Below are 14,772 nucleotides of genomic sequence, written 5' to 3' on the forward strand. Positions count from 1 at the left end.
GTCGATGCACCAGGGAGGCCGCAAATAGGCTGATCCTTGGAGCCAGCACTACACTTCTGCCCTCAACACTGGGCTATTAGGAAATCCATGTTACCTGGCACAGGAAAAGCACTGAAGGCTCATATATTAGAGATGCTATGTCTTGGTCTTTAACCATTTCCACAACTAAAACCCTCAATCTAACAATATACAGTAGCCTGAACAACCGGTCACCAAACGAAGAAAAAAAAACAAACAAAAAAAAACAACACAACAACAACAACAACAACAACAACAACAACATTTGCGGCCGCTTCAACGTAGGATTTAAAAAAAAGTTAATGATTTGGCATCAGTTCGCACAACTCATGCTGTAGAACTCGTATTTGAAAATCACAGGGAGGCAGTTTATCACCACTCATGGCAGACAGATCAAGGAAAAAATATTATGAACTATTAATCTCAAGTGTTCTCCTTGCCAAGCAACTGTTGACCACATCCTTTCACTGCTATTTACAAGGATGCAGAGCATAAATATAAGCTTTATTTAAAAGTGGTTTAATGACAGCCGCTTGCTGTATTTCACTGACTTCATGAATCTAATTTTTGCTGGATACGGTACACATGCCAATATCCTGTGGTTAATAGGAAACGTCGTAATTTGCAGCCAAAGCTTTAACACATTAACTGCACTAAATGGGGGAGGAAAGGGTGGTTCCCAGCTCCGATATCTTTAGTGCTTATTTTAAATAGAAGCTGCAAATCCTTTAAATTGTTAGAATTCCTTTGAGCATATGACGGTTCCTGGAATTTTGTGGATTAGAAACTTCAGTACATCAAAAGGTAATTCCAACCAACAACCACACCCACCCCCATGGGTGAAACCGACAAAAACAGAAGTCATAAGGAACGCGTGTTAGTTTACCCGCCAGGTCGCTGCTTTCAATGCGCCGCAGGTCAGAGTCCACCCAGAACAGTTTGCCCATTTCGTTGTCGATAGCGAGGGCAATGGGTTTCCCGAGGCCTCTGAAGAACAGTAGTTCCCTCTCTGTCCCATCCAATGCTGCTCGCTCAATCTTGGGAGACCTCTCTTGCAGGTTAGTAAAGTACATGTACCTGAGGAAACAATGGGGAGAAACACTTAACCTAACGTAGCAATGTGTACTGTTTCTACAGCAAAAACCTAAAAAGCCATGAGCTGCTGTAGGTAATACAAATCTGTGACGCAGTGCCATCACTCACCAGCAGGTGTCACTGTAGGAACAGAATTGTATCATAACTGTCCTTGAGAAAATTGTCTTCCTGGAAGCCTCTACATGGGTGCCCAAATTTTACAGAGCAAAGGGCCGCATAGCAAGGCTGCTGTGGGACCGTGGGGCACAATGTGACCAAATTGCAAGGATTGCAAATTTCAAGTACCTTTTTCAAGTGCATTTATTTGTGTTGCAGCCGAAATGACAAGCTTAATATATTTAAGCTGTTTCTTAGCATTTACTCCCTCTGTCAATGACAATAACAGCCAGCTGAATAACTTTAACATTAACCCATTTCATTAGCATGTTTTCCTGTTGCCAGAGACAATAGCGTCTAATTCAATAAATTAAAAGTATCAAATCATTTACTATATTACTACTGTATGTGCGCACGGTGTGAGGGGTGGTATAAAAACAGTTTTTACGCTCCACAAAATTGTTTACTATTAAGGCGATGGGTATTCTAAATTTCCAGTCAACTAATTTTGTGACTAGGTTGAGTTATCCCAAATAAACAATGCTATGCTGACCACCTCAACAATAATCAATTGTATCTTAAACTTTAAAAAGGAGTATAGATGATATTGCCAAAAAAAAAAAAAAAAAAAAAATCCAACCATATATACACTTTGCATTTATTCCCATTGTCAACTACAAGGTTGGTACGTGGCACTATGCAACAACAGAATCTATTAAAAAAAAAATGTAAAAGTACACATGCTGGTGTTTGTGGCGCCTACAGTAACTGAATAAACAAGTTCAATAATGAAAAGTCTTCCTCATGTATTGTGTATTTTTGTGCATGTGCTTTTGTTGTTGGCATATGCAAAATGTTCTTGGCCCTGAAGCTTGAGATTGAGATGCCCAATGACATCCACAAGGAAGCTGAGATCACATAGCCATGCTTCATCTGTTAATTGTGGTAAGTGGCAACCTTTCCTATGCATGAACTCATCACTTTATTTTCACAACTGAAAGAAGCGCTTTACTGTCACCCCTCTACTAATCCATCGTACAGCCGAAAACATAAAAGGTATGCTGCGCATGCGTTTCCTGCAGAAAGACTCTGAGCTGACTATGGCTCAATCCTTTGCTCTTTATAAAGTTGACACGCTCCACCAGTGTCCATTACACCTTCAAGATTGAGGACGAATGACACAATATATCTTCCTGGTGTATGATGCAGTGGTAATTGAGAATCTCTGAGCAGACCATTCTTCACAAGACCACCTACACCTAAGGAAGCTGTGTGGTCCAGTGGTTAAAGAAAAGGGCTTGTAACCAGGAGGTCCCCGGTTCAAATCCCAGCTCACTAACTGACTCACTGTGTGACCCTGAGCAAATCACTTAACCTCCTTGTGCTCCGTCTTTCGGGTGAGACGTTGTTGTAAGTGACTCGGCAACTGATGCATAGTTCACACACCCAAGTCTCTGTATGTCGCCTTGGATAAAGGTGTCTGCTAAATAAACAAATAATAATAATAATAATAATAATAATAATAATAATAATAATAATCCTGACACTTCTTCAGTAGTACATGGTGCCCCATCAGCTGTAACACCCACGAGACCTAGCCAGCGCAAAGCATTTCTTTCCATTTCATTACAAAGCGCTTCAAATATCACGGCCCCTGGTTCGATCCTTCAGCGAGGCGAGTGCAAGCAATTCTTAAGGAATCTCAAACTCCTATGTCCCGTCCATTAGTCTTGAAATGTTCAAAACTCTTCTTGCACCGTCCCTTTTTTTCCCCGCTGCTGCCTTTGCTTACGTAGCTGAGTTCACTCTCTCAAACTGGCATGCACGTAGAAGTCAGTCATTAGTGTTCATGCATAGTACGTGCAACTATATGTTCCTGTATTAATATGCAAGTAATCTTACTCTCCTACATGCTGCTTAATATCAACAAACTGCCAGCGTTTTTATCATTCGCTATTTACAACAAGCACAGTACAACAGAATAAATAATTTCACATAATCACATTAAACCAAACAATGACAAGAAGTCAGAAACTAGGTTTTGCCAATAACAGATTCAGTTAAGTTTTTAAATGAGCGACAAAATAAAAAAAGATACAAGGAAAAAACAATTGCTGACACAAAGCTTAACTTCATTTACAAGGCATTATTGACAACACAAAGCGCTCTGTACATTTTTTTAAATCTGCCTTCTCAGGTCTGCAGTGTTCTCCCCCAGCGTTAATGGTACATCTCGATTGTGACCCTTTCATTGCACAAATGGCAAGCATTTAGATACCATTGTTTGATTTTTCCATTTTAGCAGGGGTAACCAAAAAGTGAGAGGGGTGTAATTTCAAACCGCCAACTCAAATTTCTGTTTTGTAAATGAAACAAAAGAAGAAAAAAATTCAGGAAACATTCTAAAAGATGTAATTGATAAGCGGTACACAGAGCGTTCTTACACAGGATGAGCTTGCCTGGCAGCTGCTTAGTTCATTGCCAGCCACATATAAGGCTCAATTGGAGAGACGCTTTGGGCACCTCTGCTCTACAACCATATCCAACAGACCGCCCTCTCGCAGTGGCACCAAGGACAACTGCTGTGCTTATTTTTGACCTCACCCTCATAAATGTGATCAATTTTGTGTTCATTTTCTTTGATAGTTTTATTTGTAGAACATGAAAAGGGATAAAACACCTGGGCAGATGTTTTCATACTTTACTATGCATGCATTTTGTACTGTCCAATATACTGTATTAAAATGGATCTGAACTACATATTTTCCATGTCAAATCGTGTATATAAGAGCTTTTAGGGCTCAAGCCGTTTTGACTGTTCTCTTCTGTAGGAACAGTTGCCTTGAATTAATAACTATTTTTGACAAGTACATATCTGGACTAATCTCTTGGATTAATTTTTGAGCACAGCAACAGGACTGTGTGTTGATCTTTTAACTGGAGCAATTTCTGAGCATACAGCACAAAGGAGGGGGCTGAGCCCTAACTTGGGTTGAAGATTTGTTATAACAAAGTAAAAACTGAAATACAATGGAAGATTTATTCTGCAGACTTTTGGGTCTCCTTCAAAATAGATCGAAGTATCCGACCAGGATTTAAGGAGAAAAAGGCAGCTGATGACAGAGTCATAATTAGACAATTTATTCATACCAAAGCAGTATGAGGCAATCCATTGTCCAACACAATGGAAGACAATGAGTCTGACATGGCTCCATAAGAGAAGTTATACCTTTGGACTGCAAGAAGATTCTGTAGCCTGCAATAAATGAATGTCAAAGAAACTGTGTTCAGACTCAGTTTAGACAAGTCAGTTTATCTACGCGTCAAAAAGAACCACTCCCGGCTTGGATACTAGCTTCTGTTTCCAGTCATAACCACAGCATGTGGAGACACTGTCGGCCTTTAGGGTGAAGCACTCAAAGAAAGAAACACACTGGCAGTGTGCTGAGCCCCAACTTGGGTTGAAGATTTGTTGCAACAAAGTGAGAACTGAAATACAACGATAGATTTATTCTGCAGACTTTTGGGTCTTCAAGGAACCATTGAGTATAATTTCAGTACCTTTCCCTTGTGGAACTAAAGTAATTAATTGTAATTGCAAACACAAAGTTGATTTTATGTTAATTTGCGCTTTTAATGTGCGCATGAGAAACCTCAGAGTTTGAACCTTGTTAAAAGTAACTATAAGCTGCTTAACTCATTTTCATATGAAGTGCTTGTTTGAAAGCATACGTGTGCAATTATTATTGAACAATTGTAGTCCAGCATTATCTGTGACCTATTACTAAAGAAATAGGTATGGATTGTCTGTATAGGACTGTCTGTGTAGTTCAGCAAAGAACTGTCAGCATAGTGACGTCATCACAGCCTGAAAAGTCTGTGCAGGCTAGGTTGAGATTGATACAGAAGAGTTAATGTACTGTGTTGGAATGAAGTGTTGAACCTAGACTGAATGCCAGTAAAACAATAGTATTTCATTTACTCTATTTAAATGCATTGTTGGGGAATTATATACATATCCAATGAATTCGTATTTACTTTTACTGTATTGGTGTGTATGTTGAACTGTTACCTCATGATGATTTTCTAGGTTTTTCCTTTCTGTACCATTAGTATCATTATATAATAAACTGCTACTATATTTTAAACCTACCTTGTTGTGGTTGAGGGTGTTTTGTGTGTTCATTGTAATTCCTCGATCTTATACACGTCAATAAATAAAAATAATTATGATGAGGTCTGAACGTGAAGGAATACTCATGGATAACTAAGAGATTGTCTTTATTTAGTCAGTGATCTAATGTGGTAATGGTCATGTAGTATTCATTCAGGTCGATTAACGCAATGAAATGTAAACAATTTAATTAGTCAAATTGCTTGTTTAAATTGATTAAACAAACTAATGTGATTAGCCCCACACTTCTCTTTCCTTCATTAAAACTTAAAAGAACACACATTCCTAACAGATTTAAAAGGATGTCTTTGCAAAATCCTGCCTTTTGCTGTTTAAGTTCAACAGTACTTTTCTTTAAAACAAAGCAGCTCATCCAAAAGTTTATAAGCATGGTGGTGGTCCTTGAATCATGCCACCCATCATTTGGCACCTCTACCTACCAAAAGCAATTGTTCAGCAGTGAATGGAATTGCCACACGAGCACTGCATAGTGACAAACACTTTATAACCCTCTGTACATGAATATTACTGTTACATATTTTTTGTACAGTGAATTTGCTTTTAAGACCAATTCACCGTTAAGACTACTTTTCATCAGTCCCTTTCCCTTGTCTGAAGCGCTCCCTCTATTAGGACCAGCACCAATACAAAAATGAACGACAGGACCTACCCTCTCTCAGGATGGACCACAATGGCTCTGGGCTTGTCGTGCTCTCCTCGGATGACAATGCCCACCGGTCTGCCGTCTATGCGGGTGACGTTGATGACGTTGGTGGCCTCGCAGGTCCAGTAGATGAAACGGCTGTAGATGTCGATGCTCAGGTCGTATGGCTGCATTTCTAGGTTCTGATTGGGCACTGGGCTGGCCACCACAGTAAAACTCTGCAGGATGAAGGTGAAGGGTTTCAGTAAACAGAGATGGAAATAAGGCTCCCATTGCATAGCAATTTGTTCCAAATCCTAGTTTTGACCAGAGTTTAATAAGGACATACCTGAGCTTGTTACCTACACACTGATTAATCAGTAGGGGTGTGCCCAAATATGAGCACAAACAAATATTCGTAATGAGTATGGCCATTACATTAGGTAGTCCAAGATCAGTGCTCAAGGTATATAAAACCAGCTGGAAAGGTTTTAAAAAAGTACCAGGTACTGCAGCTAATTTTGGTGTGTTTGAAATGTGCTGCACTGGCAGAACTGGAGACGGAATCCCTCTAATGTAATCCTCTGAGCAGAGACAGCATGAACAGTGGCAGTGGGATCATCCCTGGACTCTTTGTGGCTGAGCGAGAGCTGAACAGTCAACAATGCCAGCCCAATTATTTTCATGCATCTTTTGACACAAAGCAAAAACTTGTGTTGTGGTTTCGTGACTATCTTGTACTTTTCTCATGAGACCACTAAGGTTTGTGCATTAAAATGTGTAATATCACCAACAGAGGGGTAGAAAAGACAGAACAATGCATCTGTTATTCCTCTCAAAATACAAATGTATCCTTCATACATAACCTTTTCTAAAAAATTTTGAAAGCGCAAAACCAAAATTTGTTTTCAAATATAAATATATACAGTATTTTGAGCAGTGGTACAAAATGGTTACATATTTGGTTTACCTGAGAAATAATGTTTAGCTAATGCAGATTACATAAGCAATATATTTATTTGGGACACAAAAGAAGTCTAAAATAACTGTGGTTGTACCTGGTTGCCATCTTCTTGCGCTCTTCTGAGGGCGTTCTGCCGGGAGTCAATCCAGTACAGCTGTTTGTCCAGGGGGTCGTAGTCAATGGCTCGGACGTTGCGCAGGTTGTGGATGGGCAGGATGATGTCAGGACTCTGCTGCTCATCGATCACCATACGGTTGATTGCTGTCTTCTGACTGAACAGCAGGAAGGAGGTGGGAGCTGGAAAAGGGAGTGACTCGTGAGTAAGAGAGTATTTCTGGAATACAGTGCTTTTCACTATACCTGTCTGAAAGGTTTTGGTTATGATAGGAAACCACATGAGTCATTTTAGCAGTAACATTTTTAAACCAATTCATTCCAAGAGCCTGCATGATTTCCTGGTTAAATGAATCGGGGGAGAAATCCATTTGAGACACAGCGATCTCTTGCAAAGGCTGCTAATTGAGAAGTTCCAAAGACAACCATTTTATGTATGTAAATTGTAAAATATTACTTTTAGGAAAAGGGTAAAAACCAAGAACAAGACAACAGCACATTGCTGTTTCATTTTTACCGGATTCTGCCGAGTCAACGCCCCGGTTGGAACTATCTCCTCCCCCCAACTTTTAGCTGAAAGAAATTTTCATCATTAATTTCTGGTTTTTAAAAACCACGGGCAAATAATGCCCGAGAGGAAATATTGTGGCTCATGTGAAAAAACTTCCTAGAAATAGTTGCTCTGTGCATTAATGATTAATGCTCCCTCTGTGTAATGTTGGAATGTATTTTCTATTGTTTTGGTCAGGTTACAGTATTTGCACTGTTCAGATTATTTTATTAATACTATTAGTTGTTAATTAATACAGCAAAAAAACAAAACAAAGATTAGTTAGTACTCTGTTTTGTACTGCACAGCTAATGCTACTGTAGCTTTATTATTATTATTAGTTTATTTAGCAGACGCCTTTATCCAAGGTGACTTACAGAGACTAGGGTGTGTGAACTATGCATCAGCTGCAGACTCACTTACAACTACGTCTCACCCAAAAGATGGAGCACAAGGAGGTTAAGTGACTTGCTCAGGGTCACACAATGAGTCAGTGGCTGAGGTGGGATTTGAACCGGGGACCTCCTGGTTACAAGCCCTTTTCTTTAACCACTGGACCACACAGCCTCCTAACTGGAAGACCTCTAACTGGAAGACCTTACGCACTGGCTGCTGAACTGTTTCAAGTTAGGTTGTGTCTTGGAACTGGGGAGAGAGATCGTTACCACGGGGTACTTTGAACAAGTGTCTGAGCTCTGTATTCTAATGCTGTAACGAGAAAGCAATAAACTTGTGCCAAGGAAATAAAAAATATTGAAAGGAGAAATCTCATTTGGAAATTGTTTGATGAACCTTCTGAAGAGTTCACAAACTTACACCAGCCTACACCTGTAATTTCAACACCCTTTTTTAAATAATGCACCTGTAATTTCTCTTTGCATTGTTAACATCCTGACAACTTTTTACGCTTATAACTTTAAAGTCTGTTTCAAAGCTCTTTTCAAAATGTCTGCTCTAGTGTGCTTGGGTTTGAGATCAGGGGTGTGTCGAACAGGTAACACACAATAACGATCCATGATGTGGTACGGAACAGAAAAGCCAGAGCACTTGTTACGTGTTTGTTTTTTTTTTTTTTTTTTTTTAATTGCTCTTCCTGCAGTGATTTAGTGGACATACCTCTGATCTCAGTGCACTAGAGGAGCCATTTTGAAAAACTTAAGTGTAAAAAGGATATTAATGAAAAGAAAAAAAATGACAGGTACATTATTTAAAACAGTTGTAGCAACACGTGGGGACGTGTAACGCTATATTTCTCAGAACCCTGATACTTTAACTCTTGAAACCCTGGCCTCTGGCAAATGGCTAGGGAATCAGCCCCCTGTGCCACCAGGACAACAATGCAGATTTGAAAACAAACCAATAGTAGATGGGAATGAATCACTGTAGCAGGGATATAATTTATTGAAGCAGTTCAATTTTAATTTAAAATGGTAATTGTTATGATGTTTACATTGCTGTTCGTCTGGTGTCTCCACCTGCCAGTTTTCATTGCCCTGTGGTGACCAAACACCAGCCCACCTCCCTCAAAGTTACTTAATTTGAAAAAAACTACTTCTGTTCTAGAATATAAAAAAATTGAGTTATTTTAAAAAGTCAAACATGAATAAGATCATTCTGCTTAAGGTCAAACTGGGTTATTTTTTTTTTTCCTAAACTTAAGCCAACAGCTGCATAAACCGCTCTGGTTTAAGAACAAACAGCCAACTGTTTTTTTTTTTTTTTTTTTTTTTTTTTTTTAATATTAGAAATAAAAACATGCTTTATAATGCCGATGCTATAAAAAACATTTAACTGACATGACAAACATAACACTACTAATCAAGTGACAGGAAGTACAATGCACTGTACATTTCATAAGTTCAAGGTAGACATTAGGGACGAGTTGGTATACCAGTTTTATGGTTTACCACATTTTGCGACACCGCAAATACCATAATTCCGGTAAACAGCAGTTAATGCCATGTTTGTTTTGCTATGAACAAATTAAAGGAAAAGGTGATTTTCATTTGAACACCTTTCTATTCAACATCCTGTACAAAACAAGTCTGTACTACTCCTCTTTCTCACCCAGCCTCATCCTTGAGCATTCCATCCACAACTATCTTACCGGTCACAGTCTTTTCATTGTCATTTAAAAATAGGAGGTTAGACATCTTAAGTATATCTAGGGTGTATAACTGTTCATTTATGAATTTAGGGATTTAAAGAGCAAGTAAAAGTTACTTATAGTGTCTATGAAAAGTAATTACAAAATACTTTCAAATTTCTCTTAGCACACAGTAAATTTCAAAAGTAAGGTCCAAATTTAAACAAATTCTGTTTGGCTTTCCAATAATTTATAACACAGAAAAAAATGTAGAAAGACAGAATCAGACACCAATGAAACAGAGAAATTATATTTCAGGCACAAAAACAATGTCCCATTATATAGATACCATAATACCAAGTGTGAGTGAAGAAAAAAATGTGAAGCAATTTCTAAGTTAAAGACGTAAGAAAAGAAGCAGTATTAATTGGCAGTAAATTTGAATACAGAAAAGGCGTAAGCTGTGTTTTGCTTTTTTTTCATGTATTCCATTTTTTCTTTTGCATTTTATACAAAAACAAAAAACAAAACAAAACAAAAACAAGGCCAATTAAGTTTTTAAAAATAATTATGGAGCCAACCAGTGCTCACATTTATTTTTAGTCTTCCAAGATTCTGAGTATACATACTTTCCCCATGATGCCGTTTCTCATCAACTTATTAGAACTTTTTACTTGTTTTCAGCTCCAAAAAACTTGCATATTTCAAGTTAATTAAGATGTTAAGTAACTTGAAATCTGCAACTTTCTAGGAGCCGAGAACAAGTAAAAAAAGTCTAATAAGCAAATTATTAGTTTACTTAAGGGATCATTTAAGTAATTAAGCACTAAGTTGGAATGAAAACCAGCAGACACAGGGATCCTCCAGGACCAGTGTTGGGAAACCCTGTTTAATAAATAAATAAATTAAATAAAAATACTAATACTACATTTTTAAAAAATGTGCTTGTGAGAACTGCGATTTCAAACACTGTTTATTTTACAGTCAAGAAGTTCGTTTGTTGCAATTTCTGTAAACATTAATGAGATTTCTACAGTAAGTCTTATATTTTTTTTTTATTTAATATTTTTTCAATTCTGTTAACGGTTGCTTGATTAAAATAAATACAAATAACAATAATGCATTGGCATTTACTTGAACAACGTAGCTTGAAAGTCCAGTACATAAATATCAAGTAATAGGCATATGAAATGGAAAAACATGGAAAATGACTTAAACGGAAAAGAGTAATGCTGAAACGGAAAATTACTTTGTCTATAAATTACGTTTATATACACACAAATGGTTTTGGATATTTCTCATTCATTTTATGAATACAGATTAGCACAAACCGACATAAGCCTTCCCACTTTCTTAGGAGATTAGCATGAGCGATAAAGGAAATCTGGAGAAGCTTCCCTTTTTGGCTGGTGGTTGCAGTCTGCCACAAAACACGGCTTACAAGCTTTAAATTTGTATGACATTAAAAAGTACAACCACTTACTGTAGAAATCACATTAATGTTTATGTTGGACCCTGAAAACCTACTTGCTGTTAACGTCTTTGGAGATTAATTTAACGCGTGTTAATCGCACTCCTGTCTTGACCCTCTTCGCATACCGTAACTCATTCCCATTTTAACTGGTCACCATTTTAATATACATAAGAAAGTTTACAAACGAGAGGAGGCCATTCGGCCCATCTTGCTCATTTGGTTGTTAGTAGCTTATTGATCCCAGAATCTCATCAAGCAGCTTCTTGAAGGATCCCAGGGTGTCAGCTTCAACAACATTACTGAGGAGTTGGTTCCAGACCCTCACAATTCTTTTATCTAACCTCCATTTGTGACCCCTGGTCCTTGTTACTCCAGCTCATGCAACACAGTCGGCATTTGCACAGAAAGTTAGTCATATAACTGCATTATGGAGCAAAGTACTAAAAGTGAAAGACTTGCTGTGAATGGGAATTTTATTTTATTATTATTTAGCAGATGCCTTTATCCAAGGTGACTTACAGATCTATTTTTGTTTACGACTGTAAGTCGCCCTGGACAAGGGCGTCTGCTAAGAAATAAATAAATAATAATAAATAATAATAAATAATAATAATAAAACTGCCTGCCATTCCAAAAGGTTGATATGGAATCCTTGCCAAGGGGGGTTCCACAGCTCCTGTGCCTCCCTGCCATTCCACACAGTGTCCCAGCCCAGGCGGGACACATCTGTGGTGATGACCTCCCCTCTGGTGACTTTACCCAGCACTACGCCTAGGCGTAGATGGGCAGGCTGTTTCCACCAAGAAAAGGCCTCAGACAGCGGCTAGACACTGTCAATAGGCAGTCTTTGGTTCAACGTGGGCTGAAAAACCCTGCTGTTGAACCAGGCTTGGAGGGGGGTGCATATGCAGGAGACCAAATGGAAGTGTCTGGGAAGCTACTGCCATCAAGCCCTGAATTCTCTGGAACATCACTACTGTGAGCGCTCTGTTGAGCTGAAAAAGCTCCAAACAGGCAGCCACTCTCCACACTCTGTCGTCCCACAGAGTGGACAGCATGGACCTGGAGTCCAAGCACACTCCCAGCTAGGAGGTTGTCTGCGAAGGTGTAAGCTGGCTCTTTGCACAATTCACCGACAGGCCCAACCGATGAAGGTGGACGGTGACGAGCTCTGTGTGGGCCTCTGCCTGTGCTGGAGTCTTGGCACAAAATTAGTCATCCAAGTCTTAAATATTCTGTTTAAATCATAACTTTTTAAAAAAACTATTTTAGACTGTCAAATGCTGTGAAATTAGCCATTATAGTGAAAAAATAATTTTAACACACACACAAGCAAGCAATGGGTACAGACATGCAGTCTCCTAAAATAAAGTATGGGTTGTTTGTTAAAAGGCTCTCAGTTCTGCTACTGAACACACTGAATTCACTTACACAGCAATGCATATGCCCAATAAGAAATATTTACCCAAGTTTGTTCGTTTGTGGGGCGGGGCCTGGAGGGATAATATACAAAACATTGACAGTGGTGTGGTGGGAATGAGCATCCAAATTCAATACCAAAGGGAAGCAATATGCAGGGCCCTTTGAGCCGCGGGGTCCTATGCGGTCGCATAGGCCGGCTAACTGTCAGCAACACAGAGTCCAAGTTTCAAAGTCTCAATTAGCAGAGACAAGCGATTGCAGCTGGATAGCCATGATTATCATCAAGCAGTTTTGTTTAAACATTATTCCAGTATTCCAATTTTTTAGATAAGTGAAGAAATATTTTTTGTACAAACTACATACGTGTAAATCATTTGTAAGAACACGGAAATCTGACTTTTGCAATATCACAGGAACTGCAGATATAAATTCATTAACATATATTTGAATGTTAAAATACATTTTTGAATGGTTTTGCTAAATAACTGCTCTTAAATAACCTGTATTAGTAAATGTTTGTATTTTAAGCAAAATGATCAGAGCTGACATTCTACCAAGGTCAAGCTATAGCTGACAATATGTATATACAATACAATATAATTTTACATTTCTATAGAGCCTGAGTGCTTTACAATGGAACGACATAAAACCTGATAAAAGATACTGACAAAGTCAGGTTTAAAAAATAAGTCTTAAGCCTAGATTTTAAAGTTATTGTATCTGCTTCCCTAATATTCTGAGACCTAGGATTCCACAGATGAGGAGCATAGTAACTGAAAAGCCCAGGTGCCATACAATATAACACACACACTCCTGTATGTTACGGTCTACTTTTGAAAGCCGTTTCAAAATAGAGCACAAAACCCACACTACATAATATGAAACACAGCCTTCCAGTCTTAAAATAGAGATAAGTGCAGTGTTTATTATTAATTACATTTCAGCATGCGAAGAACTTGATTCCATCAAGTCTGCTCAAAGTACAGCAGCTGGACGTACAAAAGTTAATAAAAAAGGCACTTACGCTAATATCAATAATATATGTGATTTTGTGAAAAACATTTTAAAGCTTTAAAAAAATGTTTGCGATGTGAGTATATAAAAAGAAAGATTAAATGAAATACAGAAGACAACAAAGTCCAAAAATAACTACAAAATTACAGTGACTAGTTCTAGCTGTCACTTTATAAAGTATTGTCAAGTAATTGCAACTGGCCTCTTTCAGGAACCAGATTAAATTAAATCATATAGAAGCGTAAGGAATGTATTAATGTAGGACAATTTAGTACCTTCGCAAATCGCAATAGTGTGCACACAAAATTGAAATGCATGGTTTCTGATCTGATTCTGTACATCCGACTTTATAAATACTGTCAATTACAAATTGGGATGATGTAAATACAGTATTATATTTGCAACCAGCGACATGGGTGCATACTAGCAAGGAGTGAACACATTCGGAGTGTGAGCCTAATTTGATTTTAAAAGGGCTGCCCCCTCCCCATAATAAAAAATATCAAAGTAATTATTAATTTCAATTGTTTAAAATAACAAGACGAATAAAACACATAACAAATCCACAACATTGAAAATCAGTCTATATAGCCTCTGCAGCACGGCACAACAGACATTTGAAAAATACAATGACATTCACTTTTAAAACATCGCCTTACTGACTCGGACTCCTATAGTAACTGGCGATTACAAAAAAAAAAAAGCCATTATTATAAAGTGTAGCCCTTCTTCAAATACTACATTTTTCCACGACAACCTCAACTGTAGGAAGAAGTATAGTGTTCTTGCTGAGCATATATTCTCGTCAGATTTGTACAGCTTTTCTGGCCGAATCGTTACTGCTGGGCACAGAAATAGGAACGTTGTCATTGGATGTTTGTGTGCTCGGCTGATCCAATCATCTAATGAAATCAATGCTTTTTTTCAACGCTGTTTTGACTGCTTGGTATTTACTATTTACCTCAAAATCTATGTTACATGTCAAACCATCAGAGTCTGTACTTTACCAGAATTTTTACATGCGCATCAGCATTTATATGCAAAAAAAAAAAAAAAAAAACAGGACACGGCCTCTGTGTCCTCATAGCTAGTTATGGCCATAGGCAGAGATCATGTAAACAA

At 38.1% G+C, this 14,772-nt stretch overlaps 1 protein-coding gene across 1 annotated transcript in view; it reads right to left on the reverse strand.

Annotated features, from left to right (window-relative positions):
• The window catches only part of lrp6 (low density lipoprotein receptor-related protein 6), a 69,896-nt gene that overhangs the window by 16,282 nt on the left and 38,842 nt on the right, over nt 1-14,772 (reverse strand). The window contains exons 13-15 of the mRNA XM_034033253.3: nt 7,085-7,287; nt 6,054-6,265; nt 905-1,095 (exon numbers count right to left, since the gene is read on the reverse strand). Coding sequence (XP_033889144.1) covers nt 905-1,095; nt 6,054-6,265; nt 7,085-7,287 — 606 coding nt within the window. The remainder of the gene's footprint in view (nt 1-904; nt 1,096-6,053; nt 6,266-7,084; nt 7,288-14,772) is intronic.

The sequence above is a fragment of the Acipenser ruthenus genome, chromosome 14 (genome assembly GCF_902713425.1).
Source record: "Acipenser ruthenus chromosome 14, fAciRut3.2 maternal haplotype, whole genome shotgun sequence".
NCBI lineage: Eukaryota > Metazoa > Chordata > Actinopteri > Acipenseriformes > Acipenseridae > Acipenser > Acipenser ruthenus.